The sequence below is a fragment of the Crinia signifera genome, chromosome 1, assembly GCF_055691185.1.
Source record: "Crinia signifera chromosome 1, ASM5569118v1, whole genome shotgun sequence".
Taxonomy (NCBI): Eukaryota; Metazoa; Chordata; class Amphibia; order Anura; family Myobatrachidae; genus Crinia; species Crinia signifera.
In genome coordinates, this window is record NC_139217.1 from 269,139,125 (window position 1) to 269,160,995 (window position 21,871).

General features: G+C 44.9%; 1 protein-coding gene across 1 annotated transcript in view; it reads right to left on the minus strand.

The window, feature by feature from the left end:
• Positions 1 to 260: 260 nt before the first annotated feature.
• The window catches only part of LOC146074989 (stimulated by retinoic acid gene 6 protein-like), an 83,044-nt gene continuing 61,433 nt past the window's right edge, over positions 261 to 21,871 (minus strand). Inside the window, exons 13-18 of the mRNA XM_083183768.1 lie at positions 21,677 to 21,725; positions 21,477 to 21,594; positions 18,940 to 19,059; positions 17,104 to 17,267; positions 11,667 to 11,813; positions 261 to 9,778 (exon numbers count right to left, since the gene is read on the minus strand). Of these exons, the coding sequence (XP_083039894.1) occupies positions 9,549 to 9,778; positions 11,667 to 11,813; positions 17,104 to 17,267; positions 18,940 to 19,059; positions 21,477 to 21,594; positions 21,677 to 21,725 (828 nt within the window). The 3' untranslated portion in view covers positions 261 to 9,548. The remainder of the gene's footprint in view (positions 9,779 to 11,666; positions 11,814 to 17,103; positions 17,268 to 18,939; positions 19,060 to 21,476; positions 21,595 to 21,676; positions 21,726 to 21,871) is intronic.

A 21,871-nucleotide genomic window follows, 5' to 3' on the forward strand; every position in this document is an offset into this window, starting at 1 on the left:
TGTGGTCTGAATGTATGGGTTGTATGGTTAAATAACACATTGTGTAAAAGCATGATTGTTTGTTGTTGTTACATTCAAACATCACACATAACATTAGGGTAGGTATACATGTTAAAAATTAGGAACAAACTAATTATGGGCATAATTTAGTACATACACACAAACACCAACATGACTATATTTAAAAGTTAATGCAATGTGAGGGACACATAGATAGTGAGTAAAATGCCACATTAGAACATAATAAATATACATGTAACGAGGGTTAAAATGTTGTTTTATTAGGATGTTTATTTAAGGTAGACAATTGAGGTAATAGAAAACAATTATTAAATAACACTTAGAATAATTAAGTAATTGTCTTAATTATACTTCAAAGGCAATATTTGCAGGCCCATATATGTGAAGGGTATGCCCCAGTGCACGGACGTACGCTTCCTCTCACGATTGGTAACACACCCTGAGTTTTCCATTGAAAATGGCCAGAGACCGGTCCGTGCACTGTGGCATACGCTCAGATATACGGAAGGTGTCGGTGGGAAAACGGACGAGATCCGAGTGCACTGTGGCGTACGCTCTGATGTACGCCAGGTATCGGTGGCTAAGAGGGAGATCCGTCCATGCACGGTGGCGTACGCTCAAGTGAACGCCACACCCCATTGTCTGTGTTTGTGACCATCTGTGTGTGGCTGTTCTGTGGGTGGACTTACGCTCACCGTGAGCGTACGGAAAACACACGGTGTGACGGACCGTACGCACGTTTCACCGATCCGATCAGAATAAGGCCCACAGTCACTTTTCTTTGCATACCCAAAAAGTGTTGATCTTCTGAATGCTGGCATCCCAAGCAACATGATCCCTAAACCATCACAGTATCAGTGTATCAGCAGCTTAAGATGACAGCAAAGGTGGAGAAAGAGAAGTAATAAAGGAACGAGGCTGTAAATACATGTTAGAATGCTTGTTTGACATGTTGGTATCATGAAGATCTCATATGGCCTTTTGGGGTCAACAATATTGTTTATTTTCATAATACTGTTGTATCTCCACATAAACATTTAGCATATCTACAGTATCTATCTATCTATCTATCTATCTATCTATCTATCTATCTAATGATACTATAGTGGATTTTATTTACTGGGGCTCTCTAGCTGCAGTGACACTACAAGTCCCATTTCGTTATGTTGGCTCTTTCATTTCCTAATTAAATGATCCACCAGAAAGCATAACTGCCTGTCTCAACCTAAGCCACAGCTGCCCTCAACGTACCCTGGTGTTTCTGGTAGAAACTTTCTACACCTGAGTTGTTGCACATCAGTGAATACTGGTCATAACTGCATAAAAAAGAAGCAGGTTTATAACATTATATAAGCAAACAGCAGTTTATCGATAAAAATATATACTCCAATACAGTAAACATATATTAATACACCACTTTTATTAGCAAAAAGTAACAGGGTGCAGTATTGCGTAAATAATAATAATATAAATTAATACATATTAGTTTCCGTGTTTATCTACATATTCCAGCTGTGTTATGGCTAACTACTTTTCTCATGCTACATGACCAGCACATGCTTGCAACAACATCTACATCTGTATACAGTTGTACTGGGACTGATACTACACAGCCCACACACACTAAAGGCCTGATCTTAAATTGTAGGTTGTCAAAGTGGTAATGCCACACTAGGCCTCATATGTAAATCAACACTTCTAGATGGCTTCTGTGATCTGCTGTTGCATCAGAAGACGCAGTCATTGAATCACTGGTATGAACATTCGCCATCTGAGTGACCGATGTTTTCATGCTGCCGTGGCTATAAATGTGGCATTGGAAGATGCAGACCATGAGGTTTGTACACCTCCAAAACATGGGTGACTTGCCACCCATTTTGTAAAATGTCACCATCCCCCTCCCTGCCCAAAACAGATTGACAGGCTGCAGCTTAGGGGGCACATGTTCAGTACAGATGTTGCACCAATCACAAAACAGCGCAGTTGGATGCAGACCATCAAATTTGCTTGCAACTCTGAATCAAGCCCTAAGTTCATTTACAGAACACATTTAGTGCCACAATAGGATTATTATTATTTTAGCAAATGTTTGCACAAATAAAGGGATTTTTGTAAGAACTTACCGTTCGAATCCCTTTCTCTGATATGGTCCTGGTGACACAGCTTCACATTGGGATGTAGGAGGGTCCGCAGGAGCCAGGCACCTATCCTAAAGCTTTTGGAGGGTAGGCTCCTCCCCTACTGCATCCCAGATTCCTCAGTTCAATCTTTCAAAGCCACTGGAATACATTAACTCAGTACAACGCCTGCACATATTATATGCACAATTTTAAATTTAACTTTTCAACCAATTATAACATGAAACATCATGAACACTGGCATACTTACTGAGCGTAAGGGAGGGATCGCTGTGTCACCAGGACCATATCAGAGAAAGGGATTCGAACGGTAAGTTCTTACAAAAATCCCTTTTTCTCTTTCAATGGTCCTGGTGACACAGCTTCACATTGGGACGTTCCAGAGCCGGTCCTTTTGGGTGGGTACGCTCAGGTCTGCAGTATTCATCACTGCTCGCCCGAATGATGCGTCCACCGACGCGAACTCATGGAACCTATCGAATTTGGCAAAATTATGAACAGATGACCAAGTGGCAGCGCTGCAAACCTGCTCAGCTGTTGCCCCATGTCGAACCGCCCAAGAGGTGGCAACCGACCTGGTGGTATGCGCATTAATCCTGGCCAGTACAGGCCTACCAACTTTAGTATATGCAAACGCAATAACAGAGCGCAACCACCTAGCAATGGTCTGCTTAGAAGCAGGCCAACTAAGTTTGTGTATGTCATACAAAACCAATAAAGTATCAGTCTTTCTGACTCTTAAATCTGTCCACATAAACGCGCAAGACGCGCACAACATCCAAATTCCTCAATTTGTCCCTTTTCCTAACAACCCTCTGGGGGTTGAAACACAGGCAGAACAATCTCCTGATTTAGAAGAAAAGCAGAGACTACTTTTGGTACAAATCTAGGGGTACTGTCCGAAAGGCAGCCCTATCATCATGACATATAAGGGAGGAAGATTTGTAGAACAAAGCAATCAACTCCGATATTTTTTTTTTTTTTTTTTCTTCTGACGCCGCCGCCAACAAAAATACCAGCTTCCCTGAAAGGAAACTAAGGTCAACCGACCTTAACGGCTCAAAATGCGCCTCTTTAAGGTACTCCAGAGCCAGAGATAATTCCCCTGGCGCTACTGGTTGGTTGTAGGGAGGTTTCAATAGATAAACCCCCTGCAGGAAGGTCTGTACTTCTGGTTCTAACGCAATCCTTCTTTGGAAAGAAAAATTGACACGGTCGAGATATGTACTCTGAGTGACTGAAGGCCTAACCCAGAGGAAAGGCCCTCCTGTAAAAAACTCCAACAATTTAGCCATTTTAAATCTCGATGTGCGTGACCTCTGTCTTACACACCACCAAATATAGGTCTTCCAGGCCCCAAAATAATTTACCGAAGACACTGACTTTCTGGCTTTCCTCATTGCGTTAACCCCCGCCTCTGAGAATCCTATATTCCTCAAAATGGCGTTTTCAACAGCCAGACCGTCAAAATTAATCGAGCTGAATCCAGCTGGTTGAACGGTCCTTGTTTTAGAAGGTCTGACCTCAGAGGTAGACGCCACGAGTCCACAGAGAATCTCTGAAGCCTCGAGTACCAGGATCTCCCTGGCCAATCTGGGGCCACTAAAATTACTGGAATTGTCTGGGCCTGTATTGTTTTCAACTCTCTTGCCAGCATTGGAACTGGCGGAAAATCATAAAGAAGATTCCCCTCCCAGGGGATAGTCATGGCATCCACTGCTTCTGCCAGTGGATCCCACGTCCTGTCATACAACCTGGGTACCTGATGGATGAACCTTCAGGTCCCTATCCGGGGTTTCCCCCTTATTGTAATCTAGTGGAATACTTGTGGATTCAGCCTCCATTTTCCTTCCATCAGTTTCTCCCTGCTCAGGAAGTCGGCCTCTATATTCTCCACTCCTGGTATGAAGATTGCTGATAATGCTAGAACATTCTGTTCCGCCCACAAGAAGATTCGGGACACCTCCCACATGGCCAGATTGCTGTGTGTGCCTCCCTGGTGATTCAGATACGCCACAGCTGTGACGTTGTCGGTCTGAATGCCTAAAAGGGAGCTCTTGTAATCTTTTCTCCCGCCAGAGAAAAACCTCTTCCACACAGCCCTCAGTTCCAAGATGTTGATCAGTAAGGCAGACTGTAAAGTATCAGTCCTTCTGCTCTAAAGTCCACAAGCCCTGCAGACGCAGGTCCACGACTACTGCCCCTCAGCCTCTGAGACTGGCGTCGGTAGTGACTACCAACCAGCTCCAGGACTGCAGGGACCGACTCCCCCGAAGGGAATCCACCTCCATCCACCATTTTAGGAAGGATCGAGTTTCTGAAAACAACACCATTTGTTCTGACCTCATGGTCTGAGTGTTCCCTGTCCACTGGGACACTCTAGAGTGGAACCTGGCGAACTGTAACGTCTCGAAAGACGCCATCATCTTCCCCAGCAGTTTGAGGCACCTCCATACTGCTGTGCTCTGAGACCCTAGGATCTCTTGTACCAAGGCAGCCAGATCCCTGGCCTATGCCTCTGGTAGAAACACCCAATGCAACTGGGTATCCAGACCAATCCCCAAGAATTGGATTCTCTGTGACGGCACCAACTGAGACTTTTGTAAGTTTAAAAACCAGCCGTGAGCCTGCCAAAAACCCAATGGCTTTTGCCAAGTGACTCTTCAACATGTCTGCTGACTCCGCTCTGAACAGCAGGTCGTCCAAATATGGGATCACAGTGTTTCCCCTCAGTCGAAGCACAGCCGCCATTACAGACATTATTTTGGTGAATACCCTTGGCGCTGTGGCCAGGCCGAAGTGCAACACCTGGAATTGCAAGTGCATGGTCTCCTATCTCAATAGAGCCTGATGTCCTGGGTGAACAGGAACATGAAGGTATGCGTCCTGGACATCCATGAACGCCAAAAATTCTCCCTGGTCCAGGCTTCACAGCACTGACCGTAGAGACTCCATTTTGAAATGGTCTACCCACAAATGGATAATTAACGACTTTAAATTGAGAATCGGTCTGAAAGACCCGTCTGGTTTGGACACACGACACAGAGTGGAATAAAAGCCTTTTTTCCCTTCCGCTCTGGGGACCGGGATCACCACACCCTTCTCTAAAGGAGAATGAGCCGCTCCCAAGGGAGCTGTACGGAGCCGAGCCCCTTTTGGTATTGGCGTGGGAATGAATCTTCTTGGAAGAAGACCCTTGAAGGGAATTCTGTAACCCTGGGTTATAATTTCTAACACCCAAGAATCCCGGTCTAACAATGCCCATGCGTCTTTGAACAGTGTCAGATGTCCCCCCATCTAGACCACCGCCGGGCAAAACCCTTGGCAGTCATGCAGATGGTTTGTCCTCTCCTTTGTGTTTGGTTTCTTATGAAAGGAACCAAATTTAGACTTTAGGACCTTTCCCCTGAAGGGCTGCCCTCGGAAAGACGCACCTCCTCTAAGGGAGGGCCGCAAGGCTGGCCTAAAAGCAGAAAACCTTGATGTCTGCTTGGCTGCAGGGACTGGCAGGAAAGTACTTTTGCCACCTGTGGCCTGCTTAATAATCTCTTCCAGTTCAGAAGCAAATAACAGCTTTCCTTTAGAAGCTATTGTCTCTAAGGCTTTCTTAGACACATTATCTGCCTCCCAAGCCTTAAGCCAGAGCACTCGCCTGGCATTTACAGACACTGTGGAAACTCTGGCAGCCATTTTGAGAGCTTCCTCTCAGACTCCAATACATGCTCTGCAGCCGTTTTTAAGCTTCTCTGCAAGCAATAAACCACAAGGGTCAGCGTGTAAAATAGTGCACAAATTTCTGGCCCACACGATCATGGCCTTAGAGACCCAGGCTGAAACCATCAGAGGGCGTAGGGTGTATCCCACCCCTTAAAATAATGCTTTGAGGTTACCCTCCAGCTTTTTGTCTGCGGGGTCCTTAAACGCTGCTCCCCCTTGTACTGGTAGCACAGTGGCTCCACCTGAGGTCTTGATACACGTGCCACAGAAGCATTTACCACTGGGACTTTTTTCCAGAGGTCAGCATGCGCCTCAGGCATGGGGTACAGGCTTAGAAATCTTTTAAGTATCTGAAGCCTTTTATCGGGGTTTTTCAGGCCCCTTTGCAGGGAGATATCAGATTCTTTACGCTGTCTCATAAAAAAAACAACCTTTGCAGGAGTTTATCCTTCACAGACAAATTTAATGCCTGTTTAACAGCAGTAATAAAATCCTCTACCCTTGAGGCTGAGGACTCTTCAGAAATATCACCCTGGTTTGTTCTGTGTACTCTCCTACCTCATCAGCAGCTAATAATGGCCCTGAATAAGACCCTTTTTTGGGGGTCCCCACAGAATAACCATAAAACTTGTGCAACAAGTAATTTAAACCTGCTGATTCCCATAGCAGTATCCTGCATGACCTGTAATCAGTCAGGATCTGTCTGGGCCGAGGCAAAGAGCTAAAAGACTGCTGAGAGAATGGCAATGGTCTAGGGAGGTTACCAGCCATCACTCTGCCTGTCCAGTAATGCACCAAAGCATTTCTTTTGACCTGCCTAGGGCTTGGCCCATGCAAGTTCCGATGTACTACCCTCTGGAGTTCACTCCCCATGGGTTTCACAGCAGCGCATATAAATACATAAGCCCCCCACAGGGACAAATCTCAGTGTACAACCACTGCAAGCGCTCAATGCATTTAAGGCTCCCTCCCCCAAGACCACAGGCTGTTGCTCAGACCTGATGTTCTCAATTAACACAGTCCCAGCATTAAATGTACAAACATTATATACAGAACCAATATACTCAGTTCACTTAGCTTTCTGTAGTCTTCAGAATGGGGAAAACGATGCCCAGGAAATCCAATCACTCTGTCAGGATCTGTAAGCCAGCTCAGCTCCGCTGCAAGCGTTCTGAATGGCGCCAAAACAGAGTGAGGGAAGGGACCAAGTCCCTGCTGCTGCGGGGTCTGTGACTTTTGGCGCCAACTACCCCCAGACAGCCGCTCCCATTGTAGGATCTCCTTGTTCCAGTATCTCCCCCTCAGCTGGGGACCACTCGGAACATGCCTGTAACAACACTGCTGTCCTCTCATATCAGGAGCTCAGTGTGTAAGCTCCGCATAAAATGGCCGCCGCCATCACGGAGTGCCTGTCCCCCATGATCCTCACCTAGCGTGAAGCCGGTTTCAGAGCGCTCCGGAGCCCAGGCAGCTTCTTAAAAGAAGCTGTAAGCGCTGCACAGGGAGGCCAGACAGCGACTCCCTCGTGCACAGTGAGCTGACAGGACTCGCTTCTGTCAGCTCCTGCTGCGCTAGCAGTGTGAGGATTCACTAATGAGAATCCTCACACTGTGCCTACCTAGCTAGTGTAAAAGTTAATAAAATAATAAAAACCCTAACTAGCTCTACTCCTTCGGCTGCTCCGGCAGCCCTTTAGAATAGCACCCACTCCAGTGGGCACCTAACACGAACTGAGGAATCTGGGATGCAGTAGGGGAGGAGCCTACCCTCCAAAAGCTTTAGGATAGGTGCCTGGCTCCTGCGGACCCTCCTACATCCCAATGTGAAGCTGTGTCACCAGGACCATTGAAAGAGAAAAGTAGTAGTACGTTTATTTATAAGGCGCCACAAAGTGTCCGCAGCGCCGTACATAGCAAACAAAAAAACAATTAACAAAATAACGTATAGGGTGTGTGATAAATACAGCATAAATAGGGGTATAGCTGGTAGAACTAAAATCAGCATCAGTTCTGAAGTAGGTGTGGAAATTGTCGAGGAGACTGAAGATGAAGTAGAGGAAGGGAAGAACAGGGCAGGAGCACTGGTGAGGTAGAGAGGTAGGGTGAGTACGTGAGTAAGGAGGACCCTACTCATAAGACTAAACAGACTAAAAGGAGGTGGGTGGATGAACGAAAAACAATAGGATAAGTAGGAACGGATGGGAACAGATAGGAGGAGCAAAAGAGGTTAGGAGGAGGAGGGATAGGCTAGTCGGAAGAAGTGGGTTTTGAGGGAGAGTTTGAAGGAGGTAATGGAATCAGAAAGCCTGATGGGTGGAGGGAGGTTGTTCCAGTGGAGGGGGGCAGCGTGAGAGAAGTCTTGGACAGGTTAGTGGGAGGAGGTGATTAGGTGAGAGGTCCGTCGGCGGTGGAGCGAAGAGGACGGGAGGGAGTGTGGATAGAAATCAGTGAAGAGAGGTATGGAGCGATGGAGGAGAGAGCTTTGTAGGTGGTGGGGAGGAGTTTAAAAAGAACTCAGAAAGGAATGGGGAGCCAGTGAAGAGATAGACAGAGGGGGGAGGCAGAGGTAGAGCGGCGGTAGAGGAAGATGAGCCTAGCAGCAGCGTTAAGAATGGATTTGCGAGGCGGGCGAGAGGTAGCCCGGAGAGAAGGATGTTGCAGTAGTCAAGGCGGGAGATGACAAGAGAGTGAATGAGAATTTTGGTCGCGTCAGTGGAGAGGAATGGTCTGATGCGCGAGATGTTGCGGAGGTGAAAGCGGCAAGACTGTGAGAGAGCACGAATGTGGGGGGTGAAAGAGAGGGAGGAGTCAATGATGACACCGAGGCAGCGCGTTTGGTCGGTCGAGGTGATCTCGGTTTCACCAATGCTAATGGAGATAGTGGGAGAAGAGGGGATGTTCGGGGGATGGAAGATTAGAAGTTCAGTTTTAGCCATGTTTAGTTTCAGGAAGCGTTGGGTCATTCAGGCTGAGATTGCCATGAGGCATTCTGAGACCTTCGACAGGAGTGACGGGGAAAGGTCGGGGGAGGAGAGATACATTAATGTATCATCAGCATAAAGGTGGTAATGGAAGCCATAAGAGCTGATGAGGGTGCCCAGAGAGGTGGTGTAGAGGGAGAAGAGGAGAGGGCCAAGGACTGACCCTTGGGGAACACCGACTGGCTGCGGGGTAGTAGATAAGATAAATAAGAGTACATTTATAAGTTTGCCCCGGGCTGATATGGCACATTATTAATATTATGAATACATTCATAAAGATTTAAAGGTGCACTGAAAGCCATGTAAGCCATAGCCTCTTGCATAGAATAGAATATTGTGTTCCTGTACCTAAAGGCTCATGCTTTTCAATATTAACAATGGTTACATTTTGTATTTTGCAGCAGCTGGCACAGGGGTAGTCACTCCCCAGTAAATGCTTTTGTATCTCGCTCCCTCGCTTTATCTCCGTGAGATGTACTAAGCCTTGAAAAGTGATACAATGGAGAGCGATAAACCACCAACCAATCAGCTCCATCCGGTAATTTTTCAAGCACAGCCTGTGACATGCCAGGTAGAAGCTGATAGGCTGGCAGTTTATCACGCTCCATTTTATCATGTTTCAAGCTTAGTACATCTGGCCCTCTCTCTCTCTCTCCCTCCCTCCATACACTCTTCAATTCTTAAATAAGTATTTAGCGCCTTTCACGTATTTCCACACAATTTACATCAATTGGTCTTTCTTGGTTATTTCTTATTTCAGCCTCCATTACAGAAGCTTGAATAAGTCTGGTCTGTGTCACCATGTTCCCCAAATCAACATTATTCATTTCTTTTAGTTTCCTTTGTATTATGAGTCTAGGGTTTTTCAAGAGAGTATAATACAGGAGCCATCTTGTTCTGGCTTTTACTGATGTACGAGGTCCTGTAAAAGAAGAAAAATTATATGTTTTCTGGGCAGCTAAACCTAAAGAACATGTAGATCCAAAACCATGACACATTTTAGCAATCACAAATTCTTATGTAAATGGTTTCACGCATGGCTGAACTTCTAAGCAGAAATCATTCCCAGGCCACACAATTTCTAGCGGTAGCCTAGCCCTGCATAGGGATGAGCTGTATTTGACTCTCTTTTTCATAATATTGCAGTGTTAAGACTGTTAAGCCTGTATTACGGGATACGATCGATGGGTCGACCTTAAGATGGTCGACAATCATTAGGTCGACACCTTTGGGGCTGGAAAGTCATCAGGTGTCTAGGTCGACATGGCCACATGGGGCAAGGTCAACAATTGTCTTGGTCGACACATGGGTTAGGTCGACAGTCAAAAGGTCAATGCCATGCGTTAACGATCTGCTCCCATGTTTGTATTGCACCGATGGCCTTAACGACCCATAAGAGTGCACATTGTATCTTGGCATGGGACCACACTTCAGACCTGAGGGGGGTGTCAAACACATCCGATTTTGGCTGACTTCTTGGCCCGATGCGTCGAGATCGGATGAAATTGGCTCAAATTGGACAAGTGTATGGGCACCTTATGTCTGAGGCTTCCACTAATCTGCAACTGAGACAGGGTGGACGTGACTTCACAAACCCTCCTCAAAAATGTCTGGGTATGCCTGCATTTATTCCAACACACCAGGAAAACAGCAGGTTACCACCTACAAACGCTGCCTTCCTGTCAGTGAAATTGCGAGAGGATTACGTTTTTGATTCATTATCTGTCACTATTCACCCTCACACATGCACAATGGGAACATTAAGCATGTACAGTGGTTCCATAATTGCTCGATTTGCAAATTCTTTAATTAGCGATTATGTTTGAATCAGGCCCTTAGTCCCATGAATGCAATGAAGATACCATTATGGCTGCATTCAATACTTCAAAGCTCCAATGTGAGCGGTACGGAATGGCAATGGTGAACAGACATGGTGCATGCAGTGCTATTGAATTAAATTAATTCAGACACATAGGGCAGTATTCAATGAGAATACTGGCGACGTGCAGCGAATCCTGTTTAGGATTCGCTGCACATTCGCCACTGCCCGCCGCATTCCGGAGCCTCGCCGGCTCCAGTATTCAACGAGTCAGGGGCTCGCTGCCCCTGACCGGCGAATTTGAGCTCCTGCGGCGGACGCCGCAGGGAGCCTGAGGACGGTGGCAGGCAGGGAGATGGAAGTCTCCCTGCCTGGCCCAGAACGTTTGTGGGGGGGAGGTGGGCTCCCCGGGTGCCAGGCAGCACAGGCTGCCCCCCGGGGGTGCCAGCAGGGGACCGGGTATATTCACTACACCTGATCATGCATATGTAATGATCGGGTGCAGTGAATATATGAATATCTAATGAGCGGCTTGGCTCCGGCCCCCTGCTGGCTGGTCTGTGTAAAAAATATTTTTTTTTTTTAAATTAAATATATATTCATGTGCTTACAGCACATGAATAAAAATAGCATGCCCCTCCTCAGAATAAAATTCCTGATTTTTTGACACCAAATGTAAAAAACAAAACACTTTATTTTAAAAGTTCACATTCCACTTCACCATAAAAAGATAGTGATTGCTACTCGGTGAATCATGGCGAAAAAAACCTTGAAATGTATTCGCCATCTGGACATTGAATAGGGTGATTCGCCGTTTTAGTCAAAAATTCGCCTTAAAGCACAAAATCGCCATAAAAACATGGCGAATCAACCTCATTGAATACCGCCCATACTGTATGGCAGCAATTTAGTTGTCTAGAATGTGGCCAGGATTTGGTGGCATTTGGGATTTATAAGATTTAGAGGTGAGAAAGAGAACTGTGTCACTAACCTGTTGTATTACTAAATGCATAGTATGCAGGTGACTCTCTCAGCCTCTTCTCGGCACTCATTGTCAGAAGAATGTTGCAGAAACATACAAGCACCGGGTTAGTATGATAGTGATCCACATATATCATTCCAATCCATGTCTTGTAGCCTTGGAAAACAAATAAAACATTATTATTTAATTTTAGTTCATCTAGCATATTATAAAATATATGTTCATACAGTCGGAGCAGTAGAGCTTATGGCCAGGCCAAGGTACTTTTCAGGGGATGAGGCTTAATTGAGGCTTAATCCGACTGAGCCTCTGAGAGAAGATAGTACAGCATTGTGTGTGGCACTGGCGGCACTCAATAAGAGGACTTGGTACGATTGCAATAAAGCTGACACCAAAAGCAGCTAAAGGTGCTTACTAGTTGCAGAGTTTTAATCCTTCATCAGAGTACAAAGAAGAATGTGAAAATGACTTACCCATAAAGGTTTCCCACCCCCATGCACAAGAACATTAGGTACTACATAGACTGGCGCCGGTGTTGGGTGATGACGTCACAATGACGCACACCCCGTCAGCCTAGACGTGTCACCATGGTAACCAGATAAGGAAGGGGAATTGCACAGACAAGGTTCAATATATGCTGTAAGAATATAGCGGCATGCCACAAATAGGTGCATAACCTAAATACATATACAAACGGGAGTAGTTGTAATCAAAGACAAGGGAGGGGAGAAAATTACAGACAAGGATGCTGGCATCAATAATTAAAGCATGTATGAGCAATACATAACAAATGTCATATTGTTAAATTAATGTCACAGACAAGGAGCAGGGGTAAGGCCAGACAAGGATGCAAAAAAGGGGTGGAATGCAGATTATGCAATAACGTGTCATGAGAAAGCAACAAACAATGTTAGTGTCGACATAGGTGTCGATGAACCATAAGAAGCAGTTCAAGGACAAGTATTCATTAAGCCCTGAAGGGGCGATGGTGTTGAGACGGAATATCCAGGCCGCTTCACGTTGTAGCAGCACTTTTCCGCGGTCACCTCCTCTCCGCTGGGCTGCAACCTGATCTACAGTCCAATATCGAAGTGATGGTAGGGTATGTTTGAAGTCCTTTCATTGACGTGCTACTGGGTGGTAAGAGACGGCACCTTCCAAAGCCAGTTTGATTGAGGAGTGATGTGCTGCCATCCTCTCCTTGAAGGAGCGAATAGTCTTGCCAATGTAAATCAGCCCGCACGGGCAACGGATAGCATATACAACGAATCTGGTTGAACAGGTGAATTTTAATTGGGCAACCCGTTTGCGGGTGTTTGAATGATAGTCCTGCTTCCAAGAATTTACATGTCGCACAACCAGTACACTTATAGTTGCCAGGTTTTCGTGATAGAAAGTGGGGATATGCCCTGGTACTCATCTGTGAAACGTCACTTTTAACGAGTATGTCCCTGAGGTTACGGCCTCTTTTATAGCACGGTAGTATCCTGGATTGTTTCAAAGTCGGAAGACTCGGGTCAGTTGTAACAATGGGCCAGAATTTTTTTGCAGTTTGTACTAGCGCATTGCTAGCTGTGGAGAATGTGTTTATGAAGGGCAATCTGCCTTGAGGAAGATACTCTTTAGATTTAGATATCAGAGTGTGCTCCCTTGGAGTCGCCAAAGCTTTACTTTTGGCTTGTTTTAATTGTGCCCAATCGTATCCCCGATCTGCGAATTTGCGTATCATCTGGTCCATTTGGACTACTGCTTCCTCCTCCGAGCTGCAGATGCGGCGTACCCGTAGTAGCTGGGAATACGGTAAGCCTCGTTTGAGGGCTGGTGGGTGATGACTGGCTGCTGCCAACAGTGTGTTACGATCGTTGGTTTATAGGCTGGTTGAGATGCCATCCACTGTTACTGTGACATTTACATCCAGATAATTGATAGAGGATGTGCTGCAGCATGAAGTAAATTTAATGTTGGGATCCAGTTCATTCAATCGACAGATGGTAGACTCAAGGAGGTGTGCAGGGCCCGTCCAGATCAAGAAGACGTCATGTATGTAGCAGAGATAAATCGCTAGATGTTCCGAGATGTGTGGCTGTGAAAGGATAAGGTCTTTTTCAATTTCAAACATGAACACATTGGCGTATGTTGTAACCACACAACTGCCCATGGCACAGCCTTTGAGTTGTAAGAAAAATTCACCAATGAATAAAACGTAATTACGTGTAAGCGTAGGTTCGAGAAGCTTTAAATAAAAATTCACATCAGGTCCAATGTATTTGTCGCTGTTAGAAATCAGTCTGCGCGTTGCTGCCAACCCTCGATCGTGGAGGATGTTGATATACAAACTCACCACGTCGAGGGTGCAGAGGCTACTGTTAGGAGGCAAGGGTGGCAATGCTTGAAGCTGTAAGATAAAACTAGTCGTATCCTTTAGGTAGGAGGCCTGTTCCTGAACCACTGGCTGCAGGAAGACGTCTAAGTACTGAGACAGAGTGAAATAGTGAGCCACAAGCCGAAATGATCGGTCTACCCGCTGGCGAACTAGCATTCTTGTGGAGCTTAGGGAGGGTGTATAATAATGGGATGATTGGCATGGCAACTTGCAGAGCATCCCTGCACCGCTGCGGAATAATGTTGTTAGAAACTGCTTCTGCCAATATGCCATCTAGTTCCCTTTTGAAGTCTTGAGTGGGGTCATGGTCCAATTTGCGGTACACAATGGCTTCCGACAATTGGGTATAGATGTCTTGTTTATAAAAGTCGATGTCAAGAATGACAACCGCTCCCCCTTTGTCCGCCGGACGTATGATGATGTCTTTATATGAGCTCAAGGTTTTTATTGCATTCAATTCTGCTTTAGATAGATTTTTGCGCATAACAGCATCAGTGGAAGGAGTTGTACAAGCCGTTCTATCCAATATATTGTTGTAGCTTTTAATGGCATGATTGTTGGATTTAGGGTCAAAAACTGAGGCTGCATGCAAGCCTGCTGGCAAGATAGGGGAGATGGAGATACTTTCCCCAAAGTGTTCCTTTAAGCGGAGAAAACGTCCAAATTTATACATTTCAACTTTACAGACGAACGGGTTGTGTGGGTTTGTGGGAACAAAAGAGAGCCCGCGGTTGAGCACCGCCGTTTCCACATCAGTCAGTGACCTTGATGACAGGTTGAAGACTAGGTTTGGGGTGATTTTCTCTCGCCTTCTGTATCCTTTGCCACTGTAGACTCCATCGGGTACGACGCTTGCAGCGTCTGCAATCCACCCCTTTTTTACATCTTTGTCTGACCTTACCCCTGTTCCTTGTCTGTGACATTAATTTAACAATATGACATTCGTTATGTATTGCTCATACATGCTTTAATTATTAATCCCAGCATCCTTGTCTGTTATTTTCTCCCCTCCCTTGTCTTTGATTATAGCTACTCCCGTTTGTATATGTATTTAGGTTATGCACCTATCTGTGGCATGCCGCTATATTCGTACAGCATATATTGAACCTTGTCTGTGCAATTCCCCTTCCTTGTCTGGGGAGCTCTCAGTTGTGTTTGATAAGCGCAGCCGTGCTGTGGTTTTCATGTTTTTTTTTTTTTGTGCAGGTTACCAAGGCGACGCATCTAGGCTGACGGGGTGTGACATCATCACCCAACACTGGCACCGGTCTATGCAGTACCTGATGTTCTTGTGCACGGGAGTGGGAAACCTTTATAGGTAAGTCATTTTCACATTGTTCTCTGTACTCTGATGAAGGATTAAAACTCCGCAACTAGTAAGCACCTTTAGCTGCTTGTGGTGTCAGCTTTATTGCAATCATACCAAGTCCTATTATTGAGTGCTGCCAGCGCCACACACAACGCTATATATATATATATATATATATATATATATTATATATATATATATATATAGTAAACAGTTCAAACAGGCTCTGTCACTCCAGCGGTCTTGGTGAAAAGGTTTTAATATGTGATCCGACGTTTCGGGGCTACAACAACGCCCCTTTTTCAAGGTGTACACCTTGAAAAAGGGGCGTTGTTGTAGCCCCGAAACGTCGGATCACATATTAAAACCTTTTCACCAAGACCGCTGGAGTGACAGAGCCTGTTTGAACAGTTTACTACAAATTGTTTCCTCCGAGCACCCGCGGCAGCTGCATTACAAGCATCGGGAGTGCCAGGCTGATTCTCCCTATATATATATATATATATATATATATATATATATATATATACAGCAGATGAAGGCTCTCCCACGGAAACCACCGCAGCAAACAGGTACTCTACTGGAAAGTATAGCTGGTGCCTGCCAATATACAGCTCGGAGGCTGCTAAACACAGTGTCCAGGGGGATGGCGGCACTCAGATGAAAGAAGACTCCACACTCAGGTAGTATGAGTGTGGAGTCTTCTTTCATCTAAATGCCGCCATCCCCCTGGACACTATATATATATATATCCCCAGAGTGTCCTGCTATGTTAAGCTGTCCATCCCCGGGAAAATTGCTTAGATGGGCGATTTTCCCCATCATCACTGTGCATATACGCTGGCCAAAAACGCCCAGTGTGTATGCGCCTTTAAATACATAACCTGTGGACTCTGCAGCACATTGTAGAAACAGGTGCATGTAGTTGGATGGGAAGTACATCATCTAAATAAGCGGATCCAGAATATTTATAATAGTGAAGACTTACCCATATCCAAATTTTATATTATTTTATATCATTTTTGTTTTTGGTATCTTTTAGGTTACTATAAAAGATTATTTGAGACATTAGGAGGGGTGCGAGCAGAAATCCACAAGCGTGCTGAACTGAATAGCTCTGGAAACGCCTTCCCAGCGCTAGTCACTTTGCGAATTGAATTAACCTTAAAAAGTAGAGAGATACAAAACAATGAGGATATATAGTGTTTATACCTTATAAAGAGGGGTAACAGCAGGGTTGCTAACACTCCAGCTGCCTCCTCCTGGAGAATACAGCCAGCTCGGTGCAGCAGGGAGCTGTTCTAGGGGGTGGGGCATAAGAGGGGCTCAGGACAGAAAGCTGCACAGGGAGCATGGTGCACAGCATCGTGACCACATCCTTTCTCCAAAATGCTGATATTACAGGCATTGTGTAGAAGGAGGCGAGGCTATGATGATGCTATTCTGCATAGTGGGCGGGAAACTTGCTTACTGTTCAGAGGGGCAGGCAGTGGCACCTGATTTTTGGGAGAACAGGCAAGTATGGTTAACAGACATTAATGCAAGGTGGGATTGTGGACTAAAAATAGCTAGTGTTAAAGCATTACAGGTACCGCTATCCTTGTTAAATAGGTTTCTCTATGCATAAGAATGGGAAAAAAACATAATTCGAAAAAGCCAATTAATCATATGGTTAACAGAGTCTACTGATGGCTGTAACCTTCTGGTATATTGGGAGAAGCTGTAGAAAGACTCTATGCTCTCAAATGTCTTACCCATGTCAGCTGACTCATATCCTCGTTGTAATATTGTACGGTCAATCCTTGCAACTAACCAACTTCCCAATATCAAACTAGAGAGAACCCGAAATAGGCAGGCACCCAAACCAAGGATCACATTGTAGAAGAAGAAAAAGTAATTAAAATTATGGAATGCCTTTCTGAAAAAGAAAATAAATGTGTTTAGTACAAGTATGTGATTACAAGTATGGTGTACAAAAGTAAACATAAAGTCATGTGTTTTCTCTGTTCAGTGCCTCATGTTCAGACACAGTTACTGTATAGGGTGAAATGTAGTAATGTGCGACTTTTTTAGACAGCTATATAATCGAACCATACCACACATGTCACATTTGCGATTTTTGGCCAAAATTTGAAAATGTAATAGGGTATGATTTTTTTGAAGAGCGAGTGCAAATAGCACAAGGGATTATAAACTTCTAGGTTGAGGGTTTGTGGGAGCCTTGCATAATTCAGTTAGGTAAGGAAACAGTTAACAGGTTAGGATGTAGGTGATTTAAATAAGGGGCGTGTTAGGGAGGGGTTAAACGGACATTTTGTGAGAAGCAATAGAACATTCCATCTCTTTCTCTGGAAGTTTTCCCACCCTCCCTCCCCAAGTCACCTTTTTGTCCCCACCCGTTTTTTCTTTTTCTTTGCCGGTTGGGGTTTGTCAACCTATATTTGTGGCGGGAAAGAATGGCAGTAACAGTGGCTATTGCGCTGCTGTTTTTAGGGTGCGCTCTTTGCCCAATACATTGTATAAAGTGGCTTTCCTACTGGGGGCCATTGGGGTTTGGCTGTCTGGCCGGCTCTATTATGGTGTATTGGGGAGAGAGTTGGAGACCCGACATTTGTTGGCGTTGCCAATAAATTAAAGAATATCATGTCGTTGACATGCGTGTCGGCGTTAAGCCGCAAGGTCACTGGGGTCTGGCCGTTCTTTCTTATTGCCACCATATTTAGTTTAAAGATTTAAATAAATTCTGGTTGACCAATTTTAAAAGGTATTTCAGTTGTCCGCGTGTTTATTTCTAGTTAGATAATTAATTAGTGTTAAGATTATTATGCAATGATGTCACACAACACACATCTACCAATAGAAAGTTTATAGACAAAGTCTGAATTAACTTGCGATTTCTGTACATTTTTAGTAATGGAAATGTGCGTTATTTTTGACAAGTGAGATATTTTAGTAACGGTAGTGTGTGGATTTGTGTAAAACATTTTTTTTTTTCATTTAAAAAAAGTGTGGGGTCCCCCTGAGCATAACCAGCCCCGGGCTCATTGAGCTTTCCAGCAGTAATGATATTGGTCGCAGCAAACCCTCCGTCCACCGCTCAAAGCTGTTCAGCCTCTAGGCGCCGTCGGTAGGGGATCCTGGATGACATCACTGTTGAACACGCCTGACCGCCACCCATTGGCAAGGGCAATTCCCTCGTAGGTCCTGCGAATGGATGTTACCATCGATGGCAATAGTGCAACTGGCCTACTATGCAATGGATGACCATCAATTTTTTACCTATCGATGGACATCCATTTTCTTTGACTGATTGGCCTATCAAAACATGGGGGCATAGATTCATGGGTGTTGGGGGTGGAGCTATGCCCTGTGTCCTGGCCCCTTGGGTGGAAAAAAAAGGGGAATGGGGAGCCAGTAATTTTCTTTTTAGTAGGGGGAAGAGAAATCTCTAGTTAGGCCACTGCTTAAGAGCAGATGCATCCCCATGTCCCATATCAGGCTGTACCTGCTTATAATTATTGTAAACTGCTGACATTCCAGTTAACAGACAGTATTTTCGATTTGATAATTATTATTAATAATAATAATACCTGTTGTTTAGAGCTAGTGGTTTCTTCTTGTCTTCCGGGGACATTTTGTTCTGTAGGAAGAATTTACCCGCCAACAGATCTTGCAGGGCCATCAGCACAATAACAATTGCAATTGTAAGTCTTTAATGAAAATAAAAATAACAAAATGTTATAAATTTGATGCATGGAATTGCAATAAAATGTATTTATTATCAGTTATTTATATAGCGCACACATATTCTGCAGCACTTTACAGAGAATATTAGAGCACTCACATCAGTCCCTGCCCCAGTGGCGCTTACAATCTATATCCCTACCACATGTACATGCACACACATTCATTATAGGGTTAATTCTGTTGGGAACCAATTAACCTACCAGTATATTTTTGGATTATGGGATTGTTTCCTCTGGAGTACCCGGAGGAAACCCGGAAAATATACAAACTCTACACAGTAAATTCCATGGTGGGAATTTACTCCATGACCATAGTGCTGTGAAGCAGTAATGCTAACCATTACACAAGGGGTTCCCAAACTTTTTTGAATCAGGGCACCCTAGAGCATCAAAATGTTTTCAATGCCCCCCTAGGCCAAATGTTTCTTATTGAAAAATTTAGAAAAAAAAATATAAAATTATGTACATTGTGTTTATATGTCACAGTTATATGGTAAGGGACAGGATTTGTCCACATATGTTATGATTGGCAGCCACCAGCACTGCTTTTGCCTGTTACATTGACCATTAATAATATGAATTGATCCTGGTCTAACAACCCAAGGCACCCCTGCAAGTGTCCTGAGGCACCCACACTGTTTGGGAACCACTGCATTATACCATCCGTGCTGCCCAATGGTGTCACAATACAAAAATGTTTATTTCTCAAACTCACCACCTCTGCGTTGGAGAGGCATTACTTTCATTGAACAGCTCATTGTAAAGGCCCCAAAACACAGGTGCAATCTGGCCTGTTTTCATCCGATCCCGATGGATCAGATGAAAACTGTCCAAATCTGATGTGCTTTGACAACCGATCTGATGTGTGGCTCAGTGCTGATTCTGTTTCCAGATTCTGCCCCCTCCTGATGGGAAACAGGGCCTCATGTGAAGTTCCCAGGCGGCTCACGAGTAATTGGATGGGTATACACTGCTGTGAGACATCGCAGCAGTGTATGGCCACTATTACTGCTTCAGGCTCTGCATTGCACCAACCTGGCAGTCAGCTGTCAATTTCAACATTTCATAAATTTTCAAATCATCACAATATGTGATGTCCAGGGAGCTTAGGAACTCCCAATGGAGACATGGTCTAATGATGTGAGCGAGCCCTGTCCCCCCCTGTCACCCATCTATTCATGTAGCCAGAGGGGCTTGCCATGCCCCCACAGCGGCAAAATGGCTGTGTGGCCTCGCGGTATAGGCCAAAGCCCCCTTGTATCTACACACCCAAAATTACGGGCGCATGCCGAAGGCATGCACATTGTCCTGCTTCCCGTTCCTCTAATGTTGGAAGGTAGGATTTAAGATTAAAAAGAAAATGTCACAATTAGGGTGGCCGATGCTGGGATGGCGGGATACCAGGACTTGGCTCCATAATAGCCGGGTTTTCAATCCCAGGATTGGAGTTTCCAATCCTGTGATTTTGGGATTAGACAGCACTTGCTCAGATGCTGACTGGCTGTTCCTGATCACTAGCATGCTGCTCTGCGTAGTGTGACTGTCAGAGGTCACGTTGCGCAGGCCGCACCACTGCCATCCAACCCCCTTCTGGCATAACCCCTGTACCCGGCCGTCTGTTTTCACCAGCAATCCCGGGCCCGCACCACTGCACAACCCTGTCTCCCACTTTCTGCAGCCGCGGGCCTCCACTGCCAAACACCCCTGCGTTCGCTTTATGCAGTGGGTGGCCCATTTTTTAAATTAAGGAGGTCAAAAAAAAAAATGCCCCAGGATTGGAATTCCTAGTCACAATCAGCTTGGTCAAGCAACTGATACTGTATCTTGCTTACAAACAATATACTGAATGCAGGGCCTATCCCATTATGCACATGACCCTTTGGTAAGAGGCCTTGTTACTTTTCACGGCGCCACTAGATCGCATGCGATTTGACATCCATTTCATTACCCCACTATCCAAGTGGGCATAGAGTTCATTTTATATAGCGTGGCGAGCGCAGCGTGCCACCAAGCCCGAAGCGTGGCGAGCGTGTCCACGAGGGGACACGGAATGTATTTGATGGAATTGCATGCAAATGGCATGCAATATCGTCAGTTGCTTTGAAACAACATCCGTGTCCCCTCGCGGGGCTCTCTGTGCTCGCCACGCTTCGGGCTCGCCACGCTATATAAAATCAACTCTATGCCCACTTGGATAGTGGGGTACTGAAATTAATAGTAAATCGCATGCGATATCGCATGCGATATCGGATGTCAAATCGCATGCGATATCGCATGCGATCTAGTGGCGCTGTGAAACTACACAAGTACCATTAATTGTGACATTATAGAAGGATTAAATTAACAATTAAATAAAATTGTAACCAGGACAACATACTTACATGGAAATTCCTAAGCCCTTCAGAAATATTATAGCTTGGCCATGTTTAATTGGAAAAACAACAGCATAAGCAAAAGCCATGCCAAAAAGCCATTGCACTATGTGCAATATCAAGTACCCTGTAATATAAGAAAAATACATTGGTAATTATATAAAGAGAACACTGTCCATCTTTGTCTCCAGGTAGAATTGTGAACATACCCCATAAAATATATGCAACTTGCCAGCCAGAGTATCTTGCTATTGCAGCCTAAATATAAAGATACAGTATGTTTATTATAACAGACATTGTTTCAAAGACATATAGTATAAACCAGAACAATGCTAGCTTCATATGTTCAATCTGACAAAAGAAGTCCATTCAGTCATTTTGGTTTGGGCCTATTGGTGCATTTG